At 44.8% G+C, this 26834-nt stretch overlaps 1 protein-coding gene across 1 annotated transcript in view; it reads right to left on the bottom strand.

The window, feature by feature from the left end:
- The window catches only part of ESR2 (estrogen receptor 2), a 47899-nt gene that overhangs the window by 14048 nt on the left and 7017 nt on the right, over positions 1-26834 (bottom strand). Inside the window, exons 2-4 of the mRNA XM_066612325.1 lie at positions 22225-22400; positions 18348-18464; positions 2568-2867 (exon numbers count right to left, since the gene is read on the bottom strand). Coding sequence (XP_066468422.1) covers positions 2568-2867; positions 18348-18464; positions 22225-22400 — 593 coding nt within the window. The remainder of the gene's footprint in view (positions 1-2567; positions 2868-18347; positions 18465-22224; positions 22401-26834) is intronic.

The raw sequence follows: 26834 nt of genomic DNA, 5'->3' as shown, positions 1-26834 counted from the left end.
CACTGGGGCTCACTCCCAGGAAAGTGTGGGTGGGGTGGCAGTCTCACTGCCCAATCCTGTGCATGCCTACTCTGAAGTAAGTCCCATTAGAGTCAGGGGGGCTTACTCCCAGGAAAGCCTCTCTCTCCCCCCCCCAAGCCTGGAGCATCACAGCCTCTCTTTCCCCCCCACCCCAAGCCTGGAGTATCTCAACTTCTCTGCAACACAAACACTTTCCCCCCTCTCTCACACACACAGGCTGCCCCCTTCTCTTACACACACAGATGCTCTGCCCCCCCCCACACACTCACTCACTCACACAGCAGGGGAGGGGCGCTTTCACTCACCTCATCCAGCATCTGAATGTAAGCCCCCCCACATCACAAAGAAAAAACTGTCTCCTTGGTCAGAATGCCAGTGTTTGCTTATTGCACAAGCCCCAGGTAAGGCTCGGTTCTCACCATAAATCCAGAGGTTTGTTGTGTCTTGAGAATTCAAGTTGTGGTTGGACTTTCCACTTGTTCATTTGTATTGGAATCACGGAAGAACTGGCGAGGAGGTAGATGTGGTGTCAGCAGTGGCCCCTTTAAGGGTAAGGCCTGGGCATCCAGCAGAGTGTGCTGCACAGCTGCAGCCACTGGAAGGCAATAGGGCCCTCAGGGATATAAGGAGTACCTGAGGCAGAAAGGGTTTTGAAGGAGTGTAGGTTGGAGGTAGGAGAGGAGACTGACTGGGTTTATTGAATTTGGAATCTGACTGTGGATTGTGACTGGACTTGGATACCCTGATGGATTTGACTGACCTTGTACTGTAATTTGGCTTATTGGTTCTGGACTCTGATTTGGCACCTCTGATTGATGGGACTGATTTACTTGGCATCTGTGGACTGGAACTGGACTCACTTTTGCTTGCTGCACTGGTGAGTTGCACAAGGGGGACTGATCAGCCTTAAGCGGGCACAAGGCCCAGTGGATTGGGGTTTGGCAGAACATCATTGTAGCAGAAAGATAATGTGATCCCCTATTTGTGTGCACCTGCTTTTGTGAGCTTCATAAATTCTGACTCTAGCGATGATGAGTTCTTGGGGTTTCCAGAAAACTAGAGTACTCAAACCTTTAAGTCTCTCCATTTGTTTATGACAGTGATAATGGTTCTTAATGCCACTGTTGACTGCTGTTCACTTTACATGGTTCAAATGTTGTTCTGTTATAGTTTATTAAATATTTTATTACACTATTTGGTTCAGAATATTTTTTTTCCTGTTTTCCTCCTCTAAAAACTAGGTGCCTCTTATGGTCAAGTGCATCTTATGGAGCGAAAAATACGGTACTTGTCAGCATGATAATTTGATCTCTGCTGCTATTTCACTGCTGCCAATTTATGTGCTTTTAGTTGTTAATATGTTTTTGTTTTTTATTTTCAACTATCTTGAGGACTGTGGTCAAAATGTGATATACCTTAAAGTTAGTACATACAAAACAAAAGCAGCAGCATCCAATTAATTGAAAGTTGTATGATTGTAGCTTTGAAACACCCATCTAGATGATCCCAGTGGAAAGTATCCTACATGACAGAAGAAGCCGCTTTATATTAATCCAAAGTACTGATCCTTCTAGCTGAACACTACCCATTTTGACTGGTTGGCAAGCTTCAGTCTCGAAAGACATGGTATGACATGGTATAAGCCTACAGCACCCGGTATTCCCAGACGCTCTCCCATCCAAATACTAACCAGACCTGACTCTGCTTAGCTTCCGAGATCAGGCATGTGCAGGGTAACAGTTGCTGACTACCCATTTTGACAGTAGATTCCAAGTTCTCATCCAGGCATAGGTCCTTCCCACAATGCTGTATGGGATCTTAAACTGAAAACACCAGCAACTGAACACAAGACATTCTAAACACAAGTGCCCCAATCCAATGGGGGACTTATGGCAGCAGGTCAAGCCATCCATGCTAGATGGCGCAAACATCATGTTGCCATTGCATGTTATGGAGCTGCTGGTGGAAATGGCCAGAGGCTCCATGCATGCACCAGAAATGCTAAATGCTTTGCTGCTGCAGGTAAGGTGGTGGGGTGGTGGAAGAGGCGGCTCATTAGTGGATTGGAGGAGGGAGTGCCAAACCAGGTGATGGTTCAGAGGTGGGGGGGGAGGAGGTAGATCTCAGCAGCAGTCATGCATAGCCAATTCTATCACTCTTTTGTAGTCAGGACCTGCCCCCTGAGACTCCTTGGACATATCACAGCAAAATACCAGGTGTAAGTCCAAAGATACTTCCCAACAGGCTGCCCAGTTGCCAATGGGTAAGTAAAAAGTATTTGTGGGCCCCTTGCGGGCCTTCTGGTCTCCTCTCACTATTGCATGTAGTGTGTGCTCCATTGGTGCAACTGCATGCTTTAGAGGGGACAGGACTGGGTCAAAAGTAGGTGTTCTGCCACTGATCTATGGCCTCACTCAGATCATATGACCAAATAACTATGTGATCATTGCCATCTTGCTTCTGTTTCAGTATCTGAAACATGAACTCTTATGTCTTAAATCACAATACAAGCTGTGCCAGGAAAATAAAGCTTTCAAAAGTCTTACCAGGAATTTTTTTGGCCCAACCAATCATATGGACCAATTCCTTGTCTGCAAGTTTTGTCAGGGACATCATCAGGGAGGCTTCTGTAAACGGCTTGCTGGGACGACTCACCAACACATTCGGGGGCTCAGCTTCAAGTAATATTGAAACAAACTGTTCTGGGGTAAGTGCATTAACAAGGACTTCTCTCACTTGGATGACGTTTTCACTGTTCTTTTTCCCTTTGCTTGCACAATGCACTGGATCTTCTGAGTTACGATGACGGCGGATGATCCGGTACCCACAGCGCTCCCTTCTTGAACCTGAAATTTAAAATGTTACAAGAACGTGTGACATTTTTAATCTCGGCATTCTATCAACTCATGTTTCTCTTATGCAGGGAGGCAGCTCAAACCTAAGCTTCCCCAGCACTGCAAGGAACAGCAGTGCCGAAACGACCGCCGCTGTATCCTGTGGGGCCAGGGAAGGTCTCCGGAGGTCTCCTGAGGGTAAGAGAACATTTCTTCCTTTACCCCATGGCTGGCTGCAAGGGTCTCCTTGGAGCTGCACCAGCTTTTGAGCTGGTGCACAACCAAGGAAGCCCGTGTCAGGCAGCTCAGCTCGGAAGGGGGCATAGGCTACGGTGGCAGCCCCTGCTGTCATCCCTAACATCCTCCCAGGTCCAATCCACCCACCTGGCCACCACCTCTCCACCCGTTCTTCCCCCTCCCCACCATCACCACCACCACCCTCCTCCCTGAAAAGCACAGGTGAAAAGCACCAACTTTCCACTGGGGTTGGGTGTCTCCTGGCAGCAAAGTGCCTTACGGCACTTTTGTGACACTCACCATCAGTGCTGGGGCTGCAGCACCAAGAGCGGGCATCATAGGATTGGGCCCTAAAAAACTACTTCAAACTTGTCAATCTCTTGTCTTTTTCCTAAAAATGGTTAATCATTTTGCAGCTTATCATGCGTGTTGCTAGAAAACCAAGAGCTGATGTGACTTTGTACAATAAACGGATATTTCTTGGCATTCTAATGAAACTCAGCATGCATTTCCAGCCCAGACACTTGATTTAAAAGGCATGCAAGTAGAAATCAGTCATTGCATTTTCCTAGAATTTTGCAAATGCAGCCATCTCAGTGAAACCCAATGGGAGCCTCACTGCTGGCTTTTAAGGGGGATTGAATCATCTGAAAAAATAACAGCACAGTCTTTCTCCAGCTTTAATGAGAGAGCTGTAGGAATGGGAGGGAAACGAGGTCAGTCACATACAGAATGTTTTGGCAGAACTAGATGGTTGAGATTTTCAACCTGTGGTTTCTGCCAACATGCAAACTAGGGGCAAGCTGTAGTTCAGTAGCAGAGTACTGCACACAAAAGGGCCCAAATTCAGTCCCTGCTATCTCCAGGTAAAGCTAGAAAAGATCCTTGTTGGAAAGGCTCCTGGAAAGTCACTGCCAGACAGCGGCGTCACTAGAGTTTGTGACAACAGGTGTGGGAGGCCAGCGCATCACGGATCTCCTCCCATGCAGTGGGTGGGGTAACACTTCGGGTGGTGGGTGCAGGGGTGATATTTGATAGAATATCTGTTCTATTTGATAGAATAAAGATATTTCAAGGTGGTTTGTTTCACTGCATTCTGCATGAAGTTATACATTGAATGATAGGATGGTATTATTCAAAAATACCAAGGTTTTAAAGGTTTTGGCAAATAGTGGTGTCATCTCCCTATGTGTGTCATTTGGGGAGGCCCGCACGGCCGCACAACCCTAGCAACACCATTGCTCCCAGATACTGTAGCCTAGCACATCCCAAAGTTGGTCCCACTGGTGGGTCACAAGACCCACCGGTGCATTGCAAGCTCAAGCACAGTGGATCACAATCTGGACCCTCCTCTACACTGGTTTGGCTCCAGATAGGAGTCATTTCAGAAGCCCTGGTCTTACTGAGGGCTCTCCCGGCCCAGCAACCCACTCTACAGGCCTCTACAGACCTCAGAAAGCTCCTCAAAAGTCTCCGTAAGCCATTTCCAGTTTGGGGAAGCAACTCTGGAAGCAATAAACTAGTTTAGGCCAGTTGGCCACCAGTCGCCCATGGGCAAGGCATGCTGGGGCACTATCTCCCCGGCCTGGCATTTGTCACAGTGGTGAAAACTTGTCAGTCACCGAGTGTCTGGATCTTGCACACATGTGTAAAAATGAGAGGAACAGGTGCATGGCATGTGCAAATATCACGTGCATAAAGAGTATTATGTGAGAAATGTGTGATTGCACATACAAGAAGACATATTTGTGAATGTATGCAAATATCCACTTGTGTAAAATAGGACAGATTTGGAACAATCCAGAATGGTATGTATGGATCACACAAGTCTTCCATAATTTCTTGTTAGGAGGACCAAAAGTAAATGCAAATAAAATCACTTGTGCAGTCTGACCTGATGGGCCATCTGAGGTTTCAGAAGCAGGAGGAGTAACCTGAACTACTGTAATTTCACTCCTTGCCTATTCGTGCCAACTGGGGTAGAGGTGGCAAACTTGGTCCTATCTGCCACCAGAAAAGAGCCATTGGATTCTGTTTCCCTGCCCCCACCACAGAGACACAGATGCGATGCCAGGCTGTGACCCAGAAAACCAGAACTTGCTCAAGCAGTAGTGAAGCAGAAGGAGATCACCCACCCACTAACCCATGCAGTTAGTGCATGAGCGGCCCGCTCGGAGGCAGGCTGTGCAGCATGGCCTTTCCCAGTTTGAAGAGACACTTGGCCAACAGTCTGAGGCTAAGAGGCAAAGAAGGAAGGCCCATAGCCAGGGAGACAGACCAGGGACAGACTGCACTTGCTCCCGGTGTGGAAGGGATTGTCACTCCCGAATTGGCCTTTTCAGCCACACTAGATGCTGTTCCAGAACCACCTTTCAGAGCACGATACCATAGTCTTTCGAGACTGAAGGTTGCCAACATGGAATTTTAACTATTTTTGCCCACCCCCACAGGTGTACAAATTTGATCCCCGTTGCATATATGCAACATTGGGAAGAAATGGTTTAAGTTTTGCAAACAAAATATTAATTACCACTCCCATCTCACAACATTGTGCTAGGGCAGTGATTTTTGATGTTTTCCTTCTCAGAGCATGCTGTGGTCTTCTCTATGATCTCTGTCTCTTGTGATATTACCAGCAGCTTCTGGGAGACTCTTCTGGGTTCTGCCTATCAGACAATTCACTACTACAGATATTTGCCCTAGAAACAGAGCTGCAGAACCTGGAACAGTTTTTCAGCAATTTTCAACCACTGTGCTCCAAATTCCCAAGGCATACCTGTGGACCTCTCATGGCACACTAGTAAAATTGCTGTTCTAGGGGCTTTGGGGGTGGGGGACGCAGAATGCCACTGAAGAAGGGCTCTATCAGGGTGGTAACATTTACCCTCTTCTGCAATTTATAATCACATCAGAACTGATGGATGTTGGCCTCCCCCCTTTTAATGGAAATCCCCAAATTTAGCCAAGGGTTCTCTTTTAAGATCTTTTGGCCTAGCTCCAAAAACTTACCAATTTACATTACAGGACTAAGGATACTTGATTGATCTTCCCAATATCATAAGCTTATCCCAAAGATTAGACAATGAAGTTTCATGGCCAGTAGAGCAAAATGGCAAATGGTTCATTAAATCCAGTGCTTTTTTTGTAAAAGAAAAGGTGCAGGAACTCACAACTTGTTAATCTTTTATTTATTTATTTATTTATTTATTTATTTTTAAACCATTTTTTATTGGAGAAATAAAATATTTTTTTATGTGCTTCCCCCTAAAGATGAACTTCCTTCTGAATAGACATGCATAGGATTGGGCTGTCAATCTCCACATCCCCTTCCCCCAGCTACGTTTTCTACACATGGGGAAAAATACTGTACAGGTGCACTTGTAGCATGTAGTATGTAGTGTGGCACTACTTCAAGGAGAGGAAGCAGTGAATGGATTCCGAAAAATGGCTTACATGAGTTCCATGTAGTAAAATTACACTAAGCAACTGTGGGAGTAAGAACAAAAAAGGAATTCTTACATGAGAGGGGTCCTTAGGTGCACACAGAAACAGCTACAAGTGATTAAATATGGTTTAATTCAGGTATCAGAATACTCTGTGTCTTTGGGAAGGCGCTTGGCATGCAAATGTATGTTCTCTGCTGCCCTGAGCAGCTGCTGTACATTGCTGGAGAGGAGCTGCAAACGCTGGCTGGTGGAGGGCATGCTTATGGGGGAAGGCTGAGGAGGATCTCTGGCAAGGCTGGACAGCACGTTGTACACACGTAGAATCCCTTTTCACCTGCCCTTAGCATGTGAAAATGGGTGCAGATATATATCTCTGCCAGGATTAAGAGCCCAATCCTAGGTATGTCTACTCTGAAGTAAGTCTCTTTCTAGTCAATGGAGCTTACTCCCAGGAAAGTGCCTAGGATTGCAGCCTAAGAGCCCAATCCTATGCATGTCTACTCAGAAGTCCACTTTAGTGAATGGGGCTTACTGTGGATAGGATGGCAGCCTCAGGGCCCAATCCTGGGCCTGTCTCCTCAGAAAGTCCCAGTAGAGGCAGTGGGGCTTCCCCCCAGGAAAGTGTGGAGAGGACTGCAGCCTCAGAGCCCTTCTTCTGCCTGTCTACTCAGGCTGCAAGGCTATGACACTTTCCCAGGAGTAAGCCCCATTGAACACAATGGAACTTACTTCTAAGTAGACATGCATACGCTTGGGCTCTCAGGCTGCAAAGCTATGCACCCTTTCCCAGGAGCAAGCCCCATTGAGCATAATGAGACTTACTTCTGAGTAGACACGCCTAGGCTGGTGCTGCAGATTGGCACTGGGGCTGCACCAGCCAGCTTCCTTCCCCTCCTCCGCCAAGCCAGTACCTGGGCGTTCCATGGGTGCTGCAGCCCATCTCCCTGGCTGGCTGGATGGCTGTCCATCCTCCTCCTTGGAGTCAGCACGTGTCCCCCGCGCCCTCCACCAGCTTGGAAGCTGCGCAGGGAAGCGGAGCGTGTGGGGAGGGGAGGCGGGCTGGGCTCGGGCTTGGGGATGGGGCAGGAGGGGGTCATTGTGCGGTCAGGCAGGGGCCAGGCGCCCGCCCACCCTGCACCCCCCAGCACCTACCCAGCGAATGCCTCTGTTTTGCTCCCCCCTGGAATGCCTCCGAAGGGGAGGGGCCCCTGCAAAAAGGTGCTGGAACTCCGTCCCCCCGCGTTCCATTAGAAAAAAAGCCCTGATTAAATCACTTATGATTCCTTTGCCCACTCCAGAACTAGACCAACAGCTCAAGCCTATGAATATCTCCTCAGAAGTAAGCGCCATTAAGTTCAATGAACGTTACAGCCAGATAAATGTGCATAGGATTACAGTCTAGAATTCTGTGCCTTCATGGAATCAAAAAATGGACTGGATCATAGCATTTGCCACAGCTGTTTTGAACTGCTTTTTACATGCACTGTTGACTATGGACATAAAACTTCTACATTTTTTATTATTTCAAGTGAATGATTTGAAGTTTTGCAACTGCATGTGCTCAGAGACAGGCTTTATTTCATCTTTCTACACTGATCAACTATTATGCATTTTTGGAGGATTATGTAGTACTGCCCTGCTCCTGCCAGTCCAACCTGTGGTAACATGATCAGCCTGGAGGGAGGTGAGAATGCAATGGTGCTGTCTCCCACAACACAGGCCAACACACATTTTGCTTCCTCATACGTTACACCAATCCTGGGTATGTTTTGGGTGCTGATTCCAAAAATGGCATCCGTTTTGCCCTATCATGTCTAGTTTTGGAGATATAGTATAGCCTCATCAGTGAATGGTTCAAGCAGCTTCCTCATGAGGAAGTCTACACCATGGCTTCCTCATGAGGAAGCTGCTTGAACCATTCACTGATGAGGTTATACTATATCTTCAAAACTAGACATGAGAGGGCAAAACAGATGCCATTTTTGGAATCGCCATCCCAAATTCATATCAAACCACCATAAAGTTTGGGAAAAACTTTTCTGACCCTCAATTTTGTAGAACTGTGTAATTAGCTCCTGCCCTAGCAAATAGGTGGGGGTGGTTAGAAAAGGATGGAACAAGAGAGAACAGCTCAAGGAATGCACTCATCATCTCCAAGACAAGCTGCAGCTTCAGCCATAAAAAAACCTGCGTCACTCCTCACTGAGGGAAACATCTCATGTCTGGGAGTGGGTGCAAGAATGAGTCTGTGCCAACAGAAGTCCCACATTGCACCTCCTTGACTATTGAGGGACGTTTATATAACTGTTTTCAGCACTGAACCTTTCTTCCTCAAACCAAACCAGGATTTCACAATCATCACATTTTCAAACTTATCTCTTCAACGATAAGGACTAGGAATGTCCTCCTTTTTCTTTAGGAAATAAAACAGAGATGGATAAGATTCTTCCAACAGAGACAGCAGGCCAAAAGTAGCTTGGCTGATGCTGCACACAGCCTGCAGACTCACACCAAGTTTATGTCCATTAAAAATTCCTAGAGAAAACTACATACAGGAATAAACATCGCTTTGAAATGTAATGTTTCAACTCCATTCTCAGTACATCTCAGTACACCTTCCTTTAATCTTCTATAATAGTACATTAGGTCTGAGAAAAATGCCACTGTCCAAATAGCATAAGAACATCAGATGGCCTTTTAAAACATCTTTTCTGTATCTTTTAGTATTTTTACAGGCCTGATTCCTCTGATTTGCTACGTTTTGCTCTTTTTATCTGACTTTTTATCTGACTATGGTTTTTATGGGTATATGTTAATGTGTTTTTAATATGTTTTTATTTGTGGTTAAATTATGTTTTTAATATGTTGTGAGCCGCCCTGGGTCCCTTTGGGGAGAAGGGCGGGATATAAATAAAGTTTTTTATTATTATTATTATTATTATTATTATTATTATTATTATTATTATTATTATTATTATTATTATTATTATTATTATGGGCCCTGCTGGATCAGGCCAGCTTCCTGTATCTCACAGTGGCCCACCAGAAGCCTCATGGGGCACGCAAGACAAGATACCTGCATCCTGGTACCACTCCTTTGCATCTGGCCTTCTGAGGTAGCCTACTTCTAAAACCACAAGGTAGCACATGGCTACCTATCATGGCTATATTTGATAAATACACTCATGCTAGTCCATTATAGGGTGGGTGGCTGTTCTTGAAGATTTCCAAAATACGACTAGAGTTCCATAGTGGAAAAAAGGTAGGCTATAAATGCAACAATTCACCAAACTTGTCAATTGTATCCATTCAGAATGAAAAGAGCTCTTTTGAAATTTCAGGGAAAAACACCCGTTCCATATCCCTCCCGCCCCCCATTTCTGGACCTTTTGGGCCTATGCTCTTTGAACAAATGGAACATATTGGAACAGATGGGAATGGGCCCCATTCAGTTCAGGTTCCATCTCCTCTGAAAACCAACACACACATACACACACACTGCTTAGTGTCTGCCATAGAAGTGAATGGCTTCCACTGCACTGAGAGAAAATAAACACAGCCTGTCCTGTTGATCAGCACTTTGCTAAACTGGGGTATATTAGCAGTCCAATAGCATCAACCTTCAACATTCAAGAGCGCTGTACTCAAGAGCATTAAAGAAATGGTTGTTTGGGAAGGAAAAGAACATTAATGAAACAAACTGACAGAGAAAAAGAAATAAACCCAGTCCAACAGCAAATCTAAAGATTCGTTAAGATCTTTCCACTCCAAGAGTGGAGAGTATATTGCCAAAAAGTAAAGCATGGATGTACCTCCCCTCTTCCTGAATAAATGGCTCTGTCCATCCCAGGTTCAGGGGGATGCTGACTTCCAGAAAGTTCCAAAAGACATTCACAGCAGCTGAGGCAGTGGAATTCCGCATCCGCTCAAAGCCTCCAGCGTTGCAAAGGGAGCACCCAGCCAACACTGAAAAAAGTAAGACAAATTGTGGGCAAACTTTCTGGCAGGTTTTTTTGGGGGGGGAGAGGGAGAGGCATGCCAGTGTCCCAATGCACACATGCCACATAAGAATACATGTCTATGCACTTTTTCCCTGATAATTTTTTTTTTCATTTCACAAACTGGGTTTATTTTTTTTTTGTCAGCTATTATTCTTACTTGTACGCGCCATCAGTGCACATGGTGCTTTACACACAGTGATCATTCCAGCCTGCCCTGTTCACTGCCCACAGTGAACTCCCCTGCCTGGAGGGGATTACAGTCTAGAGATATTGACATAAGGGAGAAAAGCAAGGAAAGGAGATGAAAGGAGGGGAAGTATGTGTGATTGTTTCAGTTTCATGTACTTAGGTGCTGTAGGGAATGGGGAATAAGATGCAGTACCAAAGAATTCATGAAGAATGTGGATTTCAGGAAGATAAGTGAGTGAGGATGCTTCCCACAGATGTACTAGTCTAAGAGGCACTTCTACATATTTGCTGCATAAGGTGCAGAATAGTATGGGAGCACATCACCTTGTCCATATATGAGAAGCCCCTCCCGCTTGGCTCTCTTTCTCTCATGGCACCCCACTTATGGAATTATCTCCCCAGGGAAACATGCTTAGTAGGCATCTATTTTGAGCGTGTTTTTTGTGTGTGTGCCAAGTGAAGGCCTTCTTTTTCCCCCAGGCTGTTTTGGTGCTGCTATTTTATTGACAGTTGTTGTCTTCTTGTGTATTTTAAGGATGTGGTTGTCTTTCTCATTTTTTTTGAAAAATGTGAACTGCCTGGAAATAGTGCTACAAAACATAATAAAAATAGCTAACTGGTATTGTAGAAAAACCAAGGAACATTATCTACATACATATACAAGATCATTTTCTCTTGAGAACATTTCAGCACATCAACCAGTACCAGAAATCAACTTGGGACATGAAAAAGAAATGGGTAATGGAAAAGGGTTAGGCCAACTAAAATGCAAAAGAGGGAAACAAAATGTCATGCAAAATGTGACCTCTGCTTTTCCATCTTCACCAAAGTCTCATGCTTTCTAAAAGACTCCATCCATTCTCTTTTCTCAAACCAACATACAAAGTAAAACCCAGTGGCATAGCTGGAAGGGGTGCAAAGTGCTAAGTTTGCAGGGAGCCTCACTGCAGTGTGCAAGCACAAAACTTGGCAACGCCTCCATTTTGCTCTTGCAGTCTGGAATGACTCCAAAGGGGGGGGGTACTTGCACACCACAGTGAGGATCCCTGCAGAACTTAGTGCCTTGCGCCCCCTCTAGCTACACCGCTGGCAAAACCACATGCAACTAAACCACATGCCAGCCCTTCAGCACCAGCATCTTGCATTTACAAGACATGAACATGCAAAATGGGAACTTGCTTACCCCAGCATACGTAAAAAGGCAGATTGAACGCACAAGTAAATAAAATGGACATGCGCATGTACAGAAAAGTGAGAAACACTCAAGAGCACTTAAAAGTAAACAGATACCTGCTCTATACTGTATACTGATCATAAAGATCATTTCACTTCTATCTTCTGTAAAAGAGGGAATAGGGAGCATGGCTACAGCAGAAAACATTTGATAACGGGGAAGAAGAGACGGTGTTCTCTCTCTAAACCACGATCCTTTCGGAAGGCTTGGCAAAACTATCCTAAGGAAAAACGCAGAGATGGAATCTGCACTGCTCAAATTCCTTTTGAAAGGAAATTTTCTATACCAGTCCCATTTTATCGCCTTCACACAGAGTTCAAACAACCACCACCAGTGTCAGAACCATAGGTCTGCCACACTGCTTTGCCAGGCCTCACAATATTACTAATTTTCCTTTGAAAACACCGAGGAAAAAAAAAATCAAGCCAGAACACAGATTTATTACCACTTTGCGTTTAAAAGAACACTAGGCATTAGGTCTATTTAAAGCTTCAATGAAGGTAAATCATCTGCCCTGATTTGCTAGGACTCACATCTAAAACGGTACATACCATTTCCTAGTCTAAAATATTTGATAGCTGATTTCCAACTGTCACTACATTTTCTTATTATTGTGAACCTCAAACCCGCCTACGCCCTGTGATGAATAATTCCCTGGGCAGCTTAGAGGGTTTCATTTTCTTTGCATGAGAGAGCCCTGGAGACATGTAACTTTTATTTTACTGACAAATAGTAAAGTAGATCAGAGTAGATCAGAGTCTTCTAGACCAGGCAGCAAAAATTGGTGATCCTGCACCAGACTCCAGAGTAACAGTACAGATTTCTGCAACTCCCCAGGCTTCTTCTAGTTCAGCTAAAAACTCCCTACCAGTTATCTACATGATTTTCTCTGTCTCCCATTTCAGACTTCAGCAACACCATTTTTTTGCCCCTCTCATGAGCCGAAGAGTTTAGCTGGCTACCCCTGTGGAAGAAGCTAAAGCAGTGACATAGCTAAGGGGATGCAGGGGGTAGCAGTTGCACTGGGCAATGGGTTTTAGGGGGGCAACAAGCTGAGTTTGACACTAGTGGCCAAAATAGTGAAAAAATTGTTATGCATGAATATCATCATCATGTTACATATCATTGGAAAGGTAATTTAATGCAGAATGCAATGAAACAAACCTCATTGGAATAATTGCACTCTATCAAAAGTTATGGCCAATTAACCAGAAAATGAAAATACAACTGCCTTATGGGACAACAAGTAGATTTTCTTAACTTAAAACTGACCTATGAGACTGATTGTTCTGAGAGCCAATGAGATGTTGTTATGATACAACATGGAACCAGTAAGGTGTTAATATGAGTCTGCTCTCATTTCCATGTATCATATACAGTTACTTCTGTTAAATGGGTAAAGAGGAACTTTTTCAAGTGGTGCTCCTCTTATATTTAGCAGGAGAAGAAAAACTGTCCCTCTTCATCCCCACACAGTGTCTCTAACCAATAAGGGGCACACTTGTTACTTATTTACCTAATTAAATTTGATTTTGTCATGGGGGGACTAGAAAATCTTTGGCCCCAATTAGCAGATAGATGCCTTAGCTATGCCACTGGCTGGGGGAAGGTGGCAGAGCAAGTGGGTGGTGAGCTTCTGGGAGGAGGAGGCGGGTTTTCCTCCGAATTTCACTTTTCAAAAAGCCTGAGCGTGACATCACTTCCGGTTGTGACATCACTTCCAGGGCATCATTTTGAGCTTTGCACTGCTACACAATCATTAGCTATGCCACTGAGCTAAAGGATGCCACTTCCCAAAGGCAGGGAGAAAGAGTTCCATAAGCTCCTAATCAGAGATCATCACCAAACACCTTAATTAGGAGCAAGCAGTCTCCCTGTAGCCATAACAGTTATTGCTACATCTGCATACCTTCCTCCAAGGAGCTCAAGCCAGCACATGTAGGACTATCCCACTTTATCCCAACAATAACCCGGTAACATAGGTTTGGCTAACAGAGAATGACAGGTCTCACAGTGCTATTTAGGGCAAGTAGGATTTGGTTTGAACCCAGCTCCTCCAGTCAAAGTTCATCACTAAGCTACACCAACTCATATGCACTGACAATTTATGCCCTCCTGCATTTATGTCCATGCATCTCATTCCCATCATCTCATTCACACAATAAAAATGCACAGATTTTATTTCAGGATGGTACCCCGTCTACATGAGCAAACAATTACAAGGTGTCACAGTCACATTTTTGCCAGGTCACTCATAGCTTCCTCTAATAGATGAAGACCACTCACTGGATATAATGACCCTGCTATCCTTTACTATCCCAGATGAATCAAGAGCACTCTGATCTCATTTGGTTCTTAATGGAAATGCTTGCTAGTGTTTGATTAAACATTGAGGACCCAATCCTATCCAACTTTCCAACACCAGTGCAGCCGCAAAGCAGCCCTGAGGTAAAGGAACAAATGTCACCTTAATTTGGGGAGGCCTCTGTGACTGCCTCCCCACCACAGGATGCAGCTCACACCGCTGCACCAGCACTGGAAAATTGGAGAGGATTGGGCTCTGAATCAAATACATTTGACACAGTATGAGAAAAGGTAAGTTTGCTTTCTTTTTTTAACCCCAGGATAACAACTGCTTCAAAGGCAGAAAATACTAGTGCTTATTTTCCACTAATAACACTAGTTTATTTTAAACTCATAGATATGAAAGTCAACAGGAGATTTACCTTATCAATGATCAGAAGGAGCATTCCGCCTCTTTAGCTATGTGTTGTTCTCAGCAGCCAAAAATCCAAGGCTGACATACATCACCTTTCCTCACAGATGCCTTGTAAATTAACTGATTGGCTAGTCTGGGAGAATTTAGTTCTGATTGCCACACATACATAATTTCTGTTTTCCTTTCTCAGAATAAAAGACTAATGATTGAGATGGACAGGCTCTCCAAATGAAGCGAAACATGAGGAATCACAAGTAAAATCCACATCTGAAACGGTTATTCATCTCCAATATATAAAGTCATACAGTAACGTTTTTGCCTTAAAAACTACCCTGTAGTCAACTGTGGTCTGTGATACTGAAGTTTAAGAAACACTGGTTTTTAAATGACTGAGGGCCCAGTCCTATCCATCTTTCCAGCTCTGGTACAGTCACAATGCAGCATCCAAGGTAAGGAAACAAATGTTCCCATACCTTGAGGAGTCCTCTGTGACTGCCTTCCCACCACAGGATGCAGTGCACACCCCATTGGCACAGCTGCTCCAGCAATGAAAAATTGGATAGGATTTGGCCCTGAGAGCTCAGTCCTGAGCTCACTGTGCCAGACCTCTGCTGGTGCTGAGTGTTGCAAATGTGCCATAAGGCACACCTGCAACATTTTGTGCTGGCTCAGAGCCAGTTTGTGCTAAGCCAGCGCCAGCTGGAGTTTCACCGCACACCACCTGGAACAAGGGAAGAGCCCTAGGTAGCAGAGAGGTATGTCAGGCATGGCAGGGAGGCATTCTGGGATGGGGGAGGGTGGGGTGAGGCGGGGCAGGAGGAGGAAGGACTGGAGGGAATGGGGAAGGACTGGAAGAACAGAGCTCTGCTGGATCCAGAATCCTGCCTCTCGGCCCAACATGGTGCCTTTCAACTCTGTGCCAGCAAAATAGCAAAACAGCCATGCAGACTTGAGTAGACCCATTGCGGGGTTGTAGGGTACTGCCGGCAGGCTACATAGAAAATTCAGTTGGTGGAACAGGGCTAGCTTGCCCTTATTTATTTGTTTTAATTTAATTTCCCTCTGCAGTGGGCGCGATACCACTAGTGACCAAAATCACATATGTATCTCTCAATCAGTTTACGTGTAATTTCATGCAGAATGCAATGAAACAAACCTCGTTGAAATATCTGTGTTCTATCAAAAGGTACAGCCAAAAAACTAGTGGGGGCAGGGTGATGGTACATCACCACGCCCACCACCCAGGGTGTTGCCCCACCCACTGCATGAGAGGCGGTCCATCATGGGGGTGCTGGCCTCCCGCACTGGGTGACGCGAACCTAGTGACACCACTGCCAGGCAGCTCAGGACTGGGCTGTTATTTTACAAATGTACAACGAAATTTAAGCTGCAAGCCTAAATGCACTTTCATGAGCTCAGTAAGCTCCACTGAACACAATGGGACTTATTTCTGAGCAGAAGTTAGCAGAAGCAATTAATTATGGAAGAATTGCTATTGAAAGTGATTAGTGTCTTCTTCCCCCCTCCCCCACACACAGACACAACCCCCCTTTTCTGTATCAAGTCTACTAGATTGTATGCCATGATTTTAAATGGTAAACTGGGGGCAAAAAAGTGATACATGAATATCGTAACTGCATATATAAATCTACTAGAACCATCCCCTTTTTATGTGAAGCTCAGGAGTTCCCAGAAGGCATGGATGGCTGAACTCACTTTCCTGCCATAAGCTACAGGGATGGCCATGGGCTTGGATGGTCTTAAAATGGGACTGAATAAAGTAAGGAGATTCGGGCCCCAATCCTATTCCTTGCCACTAGTGCTGATGCCTGATGGAATAGCACCATGGAGGCACATGCTGCATTCTGTTGTGGGGGGGGACAAACAAACAGGAGGCCTTCTCAGCGTAAGGGAACTTTTCTTTCCTGGCACCCTATGGGCTTACTCAGAGCTGTGCCAGCTCTTTGGCCAGCACAAATCCAAGTGGACTTGAAGAGGCATGGCTAGGCCAGATTGATGGCATTGCATACTACTGTTAATAACCATCCCCTGCTGCTCCTGCCAATCTCCCAGCAGCCCCAATTCCCACCTGATTCCTCTCCCTCTTTGCCCCCTCTCCACCCTGTTACACCCTCTCCCCTTCCACCTGCCGCACCAACTCACCTCCTCTGATGGTGCCTGGGCATGCACCAGTGATGTGCACACAGGGTCAATAGCCTTTTGTGCAGGCAACACCGCTGCATTTGCAACACCTGCAGAGGAGCATGCATTCAGGTAGGCCCACATGGAATTGGGCCATAGGTATATCAATGGCTATTAGTCAAGATGGCTTTATGGAACATCCTGATTCAGAAACAGTATGCAGGTTGAGTCATTATTCACAGTGAGTTCCCAGAACTCATGGGAACAATGAGTGGATGGCAAAAATAGCAAATCAATTTAAAAAACAAAGTCTCTTTGCTCAAGTGATTTAAAAACAGCCTTGCTGACCTTTGTGATGTTAAGATAGAGTCATTAAGATGTTGGCAACCTATGTTGGCAAGCTTCAGTCTCGAAAGACTATGGTATCGCGCTCTGAATGGTGGTTCTGGTTCTAGAACAGCGTCTAGTGTGGCTGAAAAGGCCAATTCGGGAGTGACAATCCCTTCCACACCGGGAGCAAGTGCAGTCTGTCCCTGGTCTGTCTCCCTGGCTATGGGCCTTCCTTCTTTGCCTCTTTGCCTCAGACTGTTGGCAAAGTGTCTCTTCAAACTGGGAAAGGCCATGCTGCACAGCCTGCCTCCAAGTGGGCCGCTCAGAGGCCAGGGTTTCCCACCTGTTGAGGTCCACTCCTAAGGCCTTCAGATCCCTCTTGCAGATGTCCTTGTATCGCAGCTGTGGTCTACCTGTAGGGCGCTTTCCTTGCACGAGTTCTCCATAGAGGAGATCCTTTGGGATCCGGCCATCATCCATTCTCACAACATGACCGAGCCAACGCAGGCGCCTCGACAATTCAACAATCAGTCTCTCTCCAGGGGCTTAGAAAGGATTATCTTTCTTTCATGTGTTCAGGGGGAAGGGAGGGGGTCACTTGGAGCAAAATGATTGATGGATTGTCAGCTGGCTGCCCTCTCTCTAACTCTTGTAAAGGACTGTTTTCCTTTAATTTAAAGGGCCCTTCGCATCATGCTAAGATAAAAATCTCTACAACAGTAAGAAAAGCATTTTAAAGGGGTTCATTTTTCCCCTTCTCCAGGGATCAGCACATTCCTTCTCATTTGCAGTGGCCATTCACGTTGAGTCAAATCCATGTATAAAAAATCCAAGTATAACAAGGTTGAACCTGTACCTCTGAATACCAATTGTGGTTGGGGGGGGGGCGCAGCAGAGAGTTAATGCCTTCCTTCCGGTCCTGCTTGTGGGCTTCCCAAAAGGATCTTGCTGACCACTGCTAAAAACAGGATGCTGGGCTAGCTGCATCTTCGTTTTGATCTAGCAAGACTGCTCTAATGTTCCCTACTTAAATTACCCACCAGAACGTCATTTCAGCATACAGTTGATGCTAACAAGCACTCATAACTGTGGTCTGGATTAGAATCCGTGTCTGCTTTGGAATGCAAGCAAATAGACAGGCAGATAACTGAGAAATTCTACCCGAGAGAAAGCCCAAGGGAATGAAAAACTCACCACATTTCATCATCCCAACTTCATAGCATTTCCGGAGTCGGCAGGCCTGGCAGCTTTTGCGCCTGTTTTTATCTATTGTGCACTGATTTGTAGCTGGACAAATATAATCATTGTGTCCTGCAATGAGATATAAACGAAGGAACGTTTTTTAAATCCCTGCTGAAGGTTACTGTATCTCCTTGTGACACAAAGCAGCTTATATTGTAAGACAACAGTCACAATCCTAACCAGGTCTCAGAAGTAAGCCCATTTTATTCAAAGGGGCTTACTCTCAGGAAAGTGTGGTGGTGCACTTTAGGATGCAGCCAACAATTCCTAAGTTGTACTGCACTGTGGGCCACCAGTCTGACTGGCTTATTCTCGGAGAACCCCTGGATTTCCCTTCAACAAGGCTGCCATCTAGAAGGCTCCACTCCAGTACACACTTGAACTGACAAACAATATCTTGATGACAAAGAATTTGCACAGCCTTGAACAGCCCTTCTGCTCCCCAGCAATGCCCCCCCTTCCATTCACATGCTCAGTACAGCTGCAGTGAAGTGCAGAAGATGGGAGCTTTTATGCCGCTTAATTCACCCCCTTATGGAAAAGGCCACTAGCATTTTCCTCCCTAGATTTTCATCAAAAATTACAGTGTATAAATCACTGCAATAAATAGTGCTGAATACTCTTGTGTGTTAACCTGCCCAGACATGAAGTCAATGATGCAGCTGGCATTCAGTGGAAAGCACAGGAGAAGGGACATATTCAGGGTGCCCTTAACCTCAGGTCTGTCACTGCCTCCCTCCCTCCAGCCACCATGGATGGAGCCGCCTTCTTCCATACATTCCAGTCTGCCCTCTTAGGTCATCTGAGAGGCTCTTCTGCAAGTGCCGCCTCTGTCCCAAGTGAGAGGGGTGGCAGCTCGGGGGCAAGCCTTTTCAGCAGTGGCACCAAAAGCATGGAATTCTTAGTACTTCTCCCCCTCTGGGAATGCTACTGGCCTCAATGAAGAAGGTCCTCTCCTTAGCTATTGCTCACCTCATCATACAGGCAGAGGTAGGAGGACCTCCAAAGATGACTTCAATACACAGGTTTGTGTTGAAGTAGGTGATCACCAGAGGCGATTAAGCACCTCATTTCCTCCACGTATCACTTTTCTGCTCCCAACCCAGCTTCTAAAGCTGCTTCACTAGGGAATTAACCAATCCCACTGCATTAGTCACAGATACTTGATATTCCTGAGGTTTGTAAAGAATAAGATCTAGAAAGAGCTTAAATTTTATCAACCTTTATTACCGGTAAGTAGATTTATGAAGGCTGCTTCCTAAATAATTAAAAGCTGTGAGGGGGGCAAAGCCGGTTATACTTTGATATCAGTTTCACAGAACTGCTGTAGCATTTTTGGAAAGCCCTGCTTGTCAGATATAGATTCAATGCCCTGCAGTGAAGGCTGTTTGTAATCAAAGGTCCCCTGGAAAAAAGATAAAACAGTTGTCCTAACATATGTCATTGCCTTCAGAAGGTTATCTTGTTCAGTTCAAAGGTGTAAGTGACCAAAACGTAAGCCAGGTAAATATTTTGCTTTCTCGTAATAATTTCCTGCATGCAGTTGTTTATGGTCTTTTTAAAGATCTGAGACAGCAATCCCTGTCTACATGCTCGATAAGACCACAGAATGAGTCAGAGGCAGAAGTTGAAGCTAAGGCTACAATCCTAAACACACGTAGCTGGATGAAAGCCTATTCGATTTAATGAGATTTACTTCTGTGTAGACTTGCATGAGTTGAGAGAAATTACATGAAAATCAGTGCATTTGATCAGTAGGAATCAGTCTTTATAGCTCAATTATGAATGCTCACTCAGAAGGAAGTCCCAATTGTTCTGTTGGGTTTGCTCCCTTTTATCATGCATATCTGGGAGTAAGTCCAGTCAGTAGCATAGCTAGAGGGGGTGCAAAGCACTAAGTTTTGCAGGTCATCTCACCATGGCATTCAAGCGGCCTCTCCCCCTCCCCTTCAGAGACATTCAGAGAGGGAAGGGTTGCTTGCACACTGCAGTGAGGCCCCATGCAAAACTTAGTGCTTTGCATTCCTTCTACCTACACAACTATATGAATACATATAACAAGAATAAGATTGAACTGTTAATTGATTTACAGCAGAATCCTATCCATGTCTACTCATCACTGTATTAAATGGGGCTTACTCCTAGGAATGTGTGTAGGATTGCAGCCTAACTGGAAGATAATTTATTTTAATCAGTGGGTCTTAGACCAAAGGACCTGCTGGTTTATTTTTGGAATAAGCAATATTTTTTTATTTTTTATATTGATGTTGTAGTGTAATAGGGAGTGAGAAACTAAAATATTAACTATGGCCAATTTGCCTACAAATGGGTGGTTGTTTTTAGTGTATTTATTTCTTAGTTATCTTACTTTTCCTTCAAAGCTTGGAACATGAGATTTTCAGCAGAAGAGTTTCTGTAGAACATTTTGCTACCTGTTTTCCCCTGCAGTTATCCCTGTTAATTAATTTCTCTCCCCCCCCCCAGGTTTGAGACCCCTGTACTTACATCACAAAGGCAGGTTTGGAACCTGGGCTAGAGGAAAAGTTGTTAGTAAAATGTGCGTGGGAAAAACACAGGCAATGCAGTGCTCAGCTCCCTCCTTCTGCCAAAAACATTTTCAAATGACAATCTCTTGGCCCTGACTTGCACAAAAAAACTGTTGCCTGGCCTTAAAGACAGAAGGATGAGTTAGACCATGTAGTTCTGTCCAGAACCCAACAGTTCCTTTAGGAAGAGACATTATTTTCCCTCCTAAAGAATAATATGTCCCTCTAGCACCTGCCAATTCAGAGGTTACTGGCGAAAAAAATTCCTAGCTAAATATTAATTGTCATTAGTATTCTCAGTATTAGTATACATTAAATTGCTATTTTATTTGTGCATTCCACTGCTAAATTTCATTGCATACAGGTATCTGTGGATCCTATATCCACGAATTTGGTTCTCCGCGCTCTCTGCACGCCCTTTACTTACAGTATCTATTTTCCTTTACTGTGGTGACAAACACTCTTCCTTTGCAGCCTGCTACAGAATAATAGAAGAGGAATGCAGGAAGCAGTTAACTGGAATGCGAGATAAGTGATACAGTCAGAACACGAACAGGAAGCAGGAGGCTTCTTGCTTCCTGTTAGCATTCTCTCTTCTTTTGGAGAGTGGCATTTGGTGGGGCCACTGTGAGATACAGGAAGGTGGACTAGATGGGCCTTTGGCCTGATCCAGTGGAGCTCTTCTGATGTTAGCATTCTCTACCTCCTCCAGCGTTCCAGATAGCTGTTTATTATCTTCCTTTTCTAGCATTCTATAATAATAATAATAATAATAATAATAATAATAATAATAATAATAATAATAATAATAATAATAATAATATTGTTATAGAAAGTAGAGGGTTAGCTTTTATCCTCTGTTTCAGTATCTGCAGAGAGGCTGGAATTCTATCCTCAGCAGATACGGGGGTCGTCCGCACTTTAAAAGAATCAATCCCTATTATAATTACACAACTATTATGACGTATCTGTCATTGCTGCTCAAGTTTCCATCTCTCTCTCTCTCTCTCTCTCTCTCTCCCCCCCCCCACCCCCGAAATATTTTTCCCCATGGGTTGGAAGGCCACTGGAACAGCCTGCTGTTGATCAAAAAGTGGTCCAAAGTGAAAGAATTAAGCAAAGCATCCCCCCCCCCCCCCACTACTGACTCATTCACAGATCCTGCTCCTGAATGGCACTGGAATAAAAGGAAATGGTGTGAATTGTATTATGGGTCTTGGTTTGGCCTACAAAACGTGTGCCTCTCGGTTGAAATCCTGCCCAGGAAAATCCACGTCTCCTACCTTGAATGCTTCTTTTGAAGAATGCTTTACAGCCTTCACATGACCAAACACCGTAGTGATATCCCGAGGCATAATCGCTGCACACAGCACAGAAATGAGCATCCCTTTTTGAGCCGGGACTGTTTGCGATGGGACTGGTACAGTCGCTACTGTTGAGTTTCCTTTTCAGTGTCTCCCTAGTGGCAGAAGAAGATCAAATGACATTTGTATTTATCCCAAAGCCTTTCATGGGCTTTTCATGACCCACCTTATTTCTTCATTTCCAGATCGGTATTCTATTGTAGCAAGCACAAACGTTAAGAGTCAAGTGGCACCTCAAAGACTATCACTGTTATTGCAGCAGAGGCTCTCCTGCTGCCCCAAAGCGAAAGAGCCAGGTAAAGTCTCCTTGGGGGAAGAGGAGCTAATTCAAGTGTTGAGATTTAGGTAGCTACATCCTGTATTACTGCTTCTGAATGTTTGCATCCACCATGGAACATCTGTAATTGTTGTTTATAGAAATCTGAATATGGATAATTTGTAAATTGTGGCTTCTGAGGGCCCAATCCTATCCAATTTTCCAGTGCCAGTGCAGCTGTGCCAATGGGGCATGCGCTGCATTCTGCGGTGGGGAGGCAGTCACAGAGGCCTCCTCAAAGTATGGAAACATTTGTTCCCTTACCTCCAGGCTGCAATGCGGCTGCACCTGTGCTAGAAAGTTGGATAGGATTGGGCCCTGAATCTACTTTTAAGTCTCTAACGCAGTGATTTTCAACTGATGTGCAGCCGCACATTGGCGTGCACAAAAGGTCTGCAGGTGCGCTGTGGGAGTTTGAAGCATAATGTTGAAAATCACTGGAAAAACTGTTACCCTGCACGTGCCCGATCTCAGAAGCTAAGCAGGGTCAGGCCTGGTTAGTATTTGGATGGGAGACCGCCTGGGAATACCAGGTGCTGTAGGCTTATACCATAGTCTTTCGAGGCTGAAGGTTGCCAACCATTGTGGCTGTCTCTAGGGCAACTGTCTTTGTTGGTAGAAGAAGAGGGACTGACAATTTGTTACTACAGACAGTTGCCCAAGAAACAGAGCCACAGAACCTGAACAAAAACCTCGGAAGACAGAAGAAGCATCACAAGAGGCAATGACCATAGAGAAGACCATAGAGATCAGCATATGGCAAAGAAGCAAAGACCATGAGAAGAAAAATGTTGAAAACCATTGCCTTAACTTGGGGCCCAATCCTAAGTGGGCCTGGCGCCAGCACTAAGCTCCAGCATTGGCGCTGGGTGTCGCAAATGTACCATAAGGCACATCCTCGGCACCTGGAAAGGGGAGGCCACCAGCACTGGGCCTCAGCCATGCGTGTGCGGCTGGCCGGTGCTCCAATAGCATTGGCCAGCAGTGAATATTTCGGGGCAAGGGGAAGAGGGGAGTGGGCGGAATGGGGTGAACGTAGGGCAAAAGGAGAGAAGGATCAGGCCCAGGAAGGGGGCAGCCCTGGGCACGGCAGCAATAGGTTTGGGATGACAAGAAGCCTATACTGGAACCATATGGTAAATAGTTAAGCGTGACTCCAGACTATCATAGACTCCCTTCTTTTTTCAAAACTTTTTTTCTATACAAATTTTTAGTAACACACTTCTATAAGAGACAGCAACCGTTCAACCAAAATAAGCAGTAAACACACAATACTGTATTGCACTATAGCTCTTCCTTGTGCATTCATTCATGCATTTAACAATATCTATATCTCACCTGTCATTTAAAAATAACAATAGCAGAGATGTCAGAAGCCCTGGACCATGTGGGCAGAGTCAGTGAACATAAGAACATAAGAAGAGCCCCGCTGGATCAGGCCAAAGGCCCATCTAGTCCAGCTTCCTCTATCTCACAGTGGCCTACCAAATGCTTTAGGGAAGCAGACAAGACAACAGACACAACCTGCATCCCGGTGCTCAACCCTGCATCTGGCAATGAGAGGCAGCCTGCCTCTAAAACCAATAGCTTGCACATATCTACTATGACTTGTAACCCATAATGAACTTTTCCTCAGAAATTTATCCAATTCTCTCTTAAATGTATCCAGGCAAGATGCCATAACTACTTCCTGTGGCAAGGAGTTCCACAAACTAATTACAAGCTGGGTAAAGAGAATTTTCATGGTGGAAGGAATGAACTTAAAAGGGCACTTTAAGAAGGCACTTTTAATATTTTGGTTTAGAAATACAATTTATATACTAGGATGATTGTATTTTAATATTTAATGTTATTTCAAGATTGCTGAGACTGAGCTAATAATGACCTGATTTCCAAATATTGGGAGCATTTTTTTGCAAGCCTAACAGCCCAATCCTATGCACACTTTCCTGGGAGTAAGCCCCATTGACTCAAATGGAACTTACTTCTGAGTAGACATGCATAGGATTGGGCTGTCAATCAGCACATCATATGTCCAGTTAAACAGAGTGAAATGGGCACAAGGGGAGGATTTCGGACATAACTTTTGTGACACGGGGAGGAATTACTCTGCAGCGGCCCCCAAGCTGCAAAAATAATGACAAAACAGAGAAAATTGAAAACAGAAAAAACATGGCACCAACACAGAGACCACCAGGAGACACCTGCAATCACCCTGGTTGGCCATGACATGCTCCAGGAGGGACTGAGCTAACCTGTGAAAATCAAGCTCCATGGATTACCATCATGTACTATACTTTAAAAGGTCTGTTCATTGTTCCTTGCCTTTTGAATTCATCTCTAGTGGTCCAACATCTCCAAGTGCCAAAACACACTCAAAATATTTTACCCTGCACATGCCTGATCTTGTATGATCTCGGAAGCTAAGCAGGGTCAGGCCTGGTTAGTACTTGGATGAGAGACCACCTGGGAATACCAGGTACTGTAGGCTTATACCATAGTCTTTCGAGACTGAAGGTTGCCACCCATGGCAAACTAGTTAAGGATTAGACAATGAGCAGTGGCATCGCTGGGGGCTGCACCAGATGATGCACACGGGAGGGGTGTCATCACTACTAGCCAGAACGTTTGAAATCTTGGTCTTTTCAAATAATACCATTATGTTATAAATTGTTCAGTGCTTAATTTTATAAGGAATGCAATGAAACGAATCACACTGAAACATCTCTACTCTATCAAAAGTTATAGCCAAAAAACCAGACGGGCAGGGCAATAATCCACTGCCATGCCCACCACCCGAAGCGTTGCCCTGCCCACTGCATGGGAGGGGGTCCATCATGGGGGTGATGTACTGGCCGCCCACACTGAGTGATGCAAATCCTAGTGATGCCACTGACAATGAGTACATAGTACAACATAAATCAAATGCATATATGCCCCAATACAGTGATTTCTGGTGGACACTGAGGCTTGGGCAGGTAGAGCTCTCTCACTGTAAGCTGACCCCCTCTCATTTCCATGGCAAATCGTAAGAACACTGGAACAGCTCAACTGGATCAGATCTAAAGTCCACGTAGTCCAGCATCATGCTTCCCACAATGCCAACCTGATGGCGCCCAAAGGACACAAAGACTACAGCCCCCCCCAACCGCCACTGTTCCTCAGCAAAGAAAAAGGAATGCAGCTTACAGAATACAATGGATTGCACAATTGCTGCTGGGTTTGCATCAAAGGAGACACTTCACTAAAAGAGCCTGTGTAATTTTTTGTTGTTGTTAAAAAGATTCCCTTCCAACTCAAGGAAAGTTTGGCATATCATATTTAAGAACAAAATCCTTAATTTTAATTTAAATGGCCTTATGCTCATTTAATCAAGCAAAGGGTGGGATTGGTTCTGAGCAGTTCATCCTCTTCCCATCTTTGAACTGTCATTTAAGTTATAATTCATGAATGTTCAATACCACAATCATTGTTTCCATGGCAATAAATTAATGTCACAAACACAGCATTAAAGAGACCACCACAAAATGAAAGAGAAGGAGAAGCGCAACTGCGAAAGGAAAGGTTTTTCTGCGCAGGCAGATGGCTTGAAGATGTGAAATGACTCTTACTCTTGCACTCAGAAGGAAGGCAGCAGTATTAATAAAATCTAATGAGCCATTTGCTGGTTTGTGAAGGAATTTTTTAAAGGTTATACCTTAACCTGGTGGTTCTCAAACTTTTTGCACCAGGACCCACTTTTTAGAATGACAATCTGTTGGGGCCACCAGAAGTGATGTCATTAACCTGGAAGTGATGTCATGATTAGAAGTGACATCACCAATTTAGACTTCAAACCTAAGGTGCAATCAGGCAGTGGTCTCATTACACAGCACGCTCATGCTGTCATTTTGCATAGCTCCGAATTCAAACATTCCAACTCAGAACTCAAAGCAGAATACAGACTAGGATTCTTCGCTAACCACACAGCCTTTCAACCTTTCCAGTATCCCATCTTCCCCCTATTCAGAACAAAGAACCATGCATCTTGCCCACCGGGAGCCGGTCCTCCCCAGCAGCTCTGTGACCTCTATTTTCAGCTCTGTATTTTCAATGGAGTTGGAGCTAGGTACTATGAAATTGGCTCACAACCCACCTAGTGGATCCTGACCCACAGTTTGAGAAACACTAACTTAACCCACAAGTGGGCAGAACAGAGAGCATGTTCTATTGG

This window comes from Tiliqua scincoides, chromosome 1 (genome assembly GCF_035046505.1).
Source record: "Tiliqua scincoides isolate rTilSci1 chromosome 1, rTilSci1.hap2, whole genome shotgun sequence".
Lineage (NCBI taxonomy): Eukaryota > Metazoa > Chordata > Lepidosauria > Squamata > Scincidae > Tiliqua > Tiliqua scincoides.
Note: the sequence above shows the minus strand (reverse complement) of the source record. Positions and strands in the feature narration are given on the sequence as shown.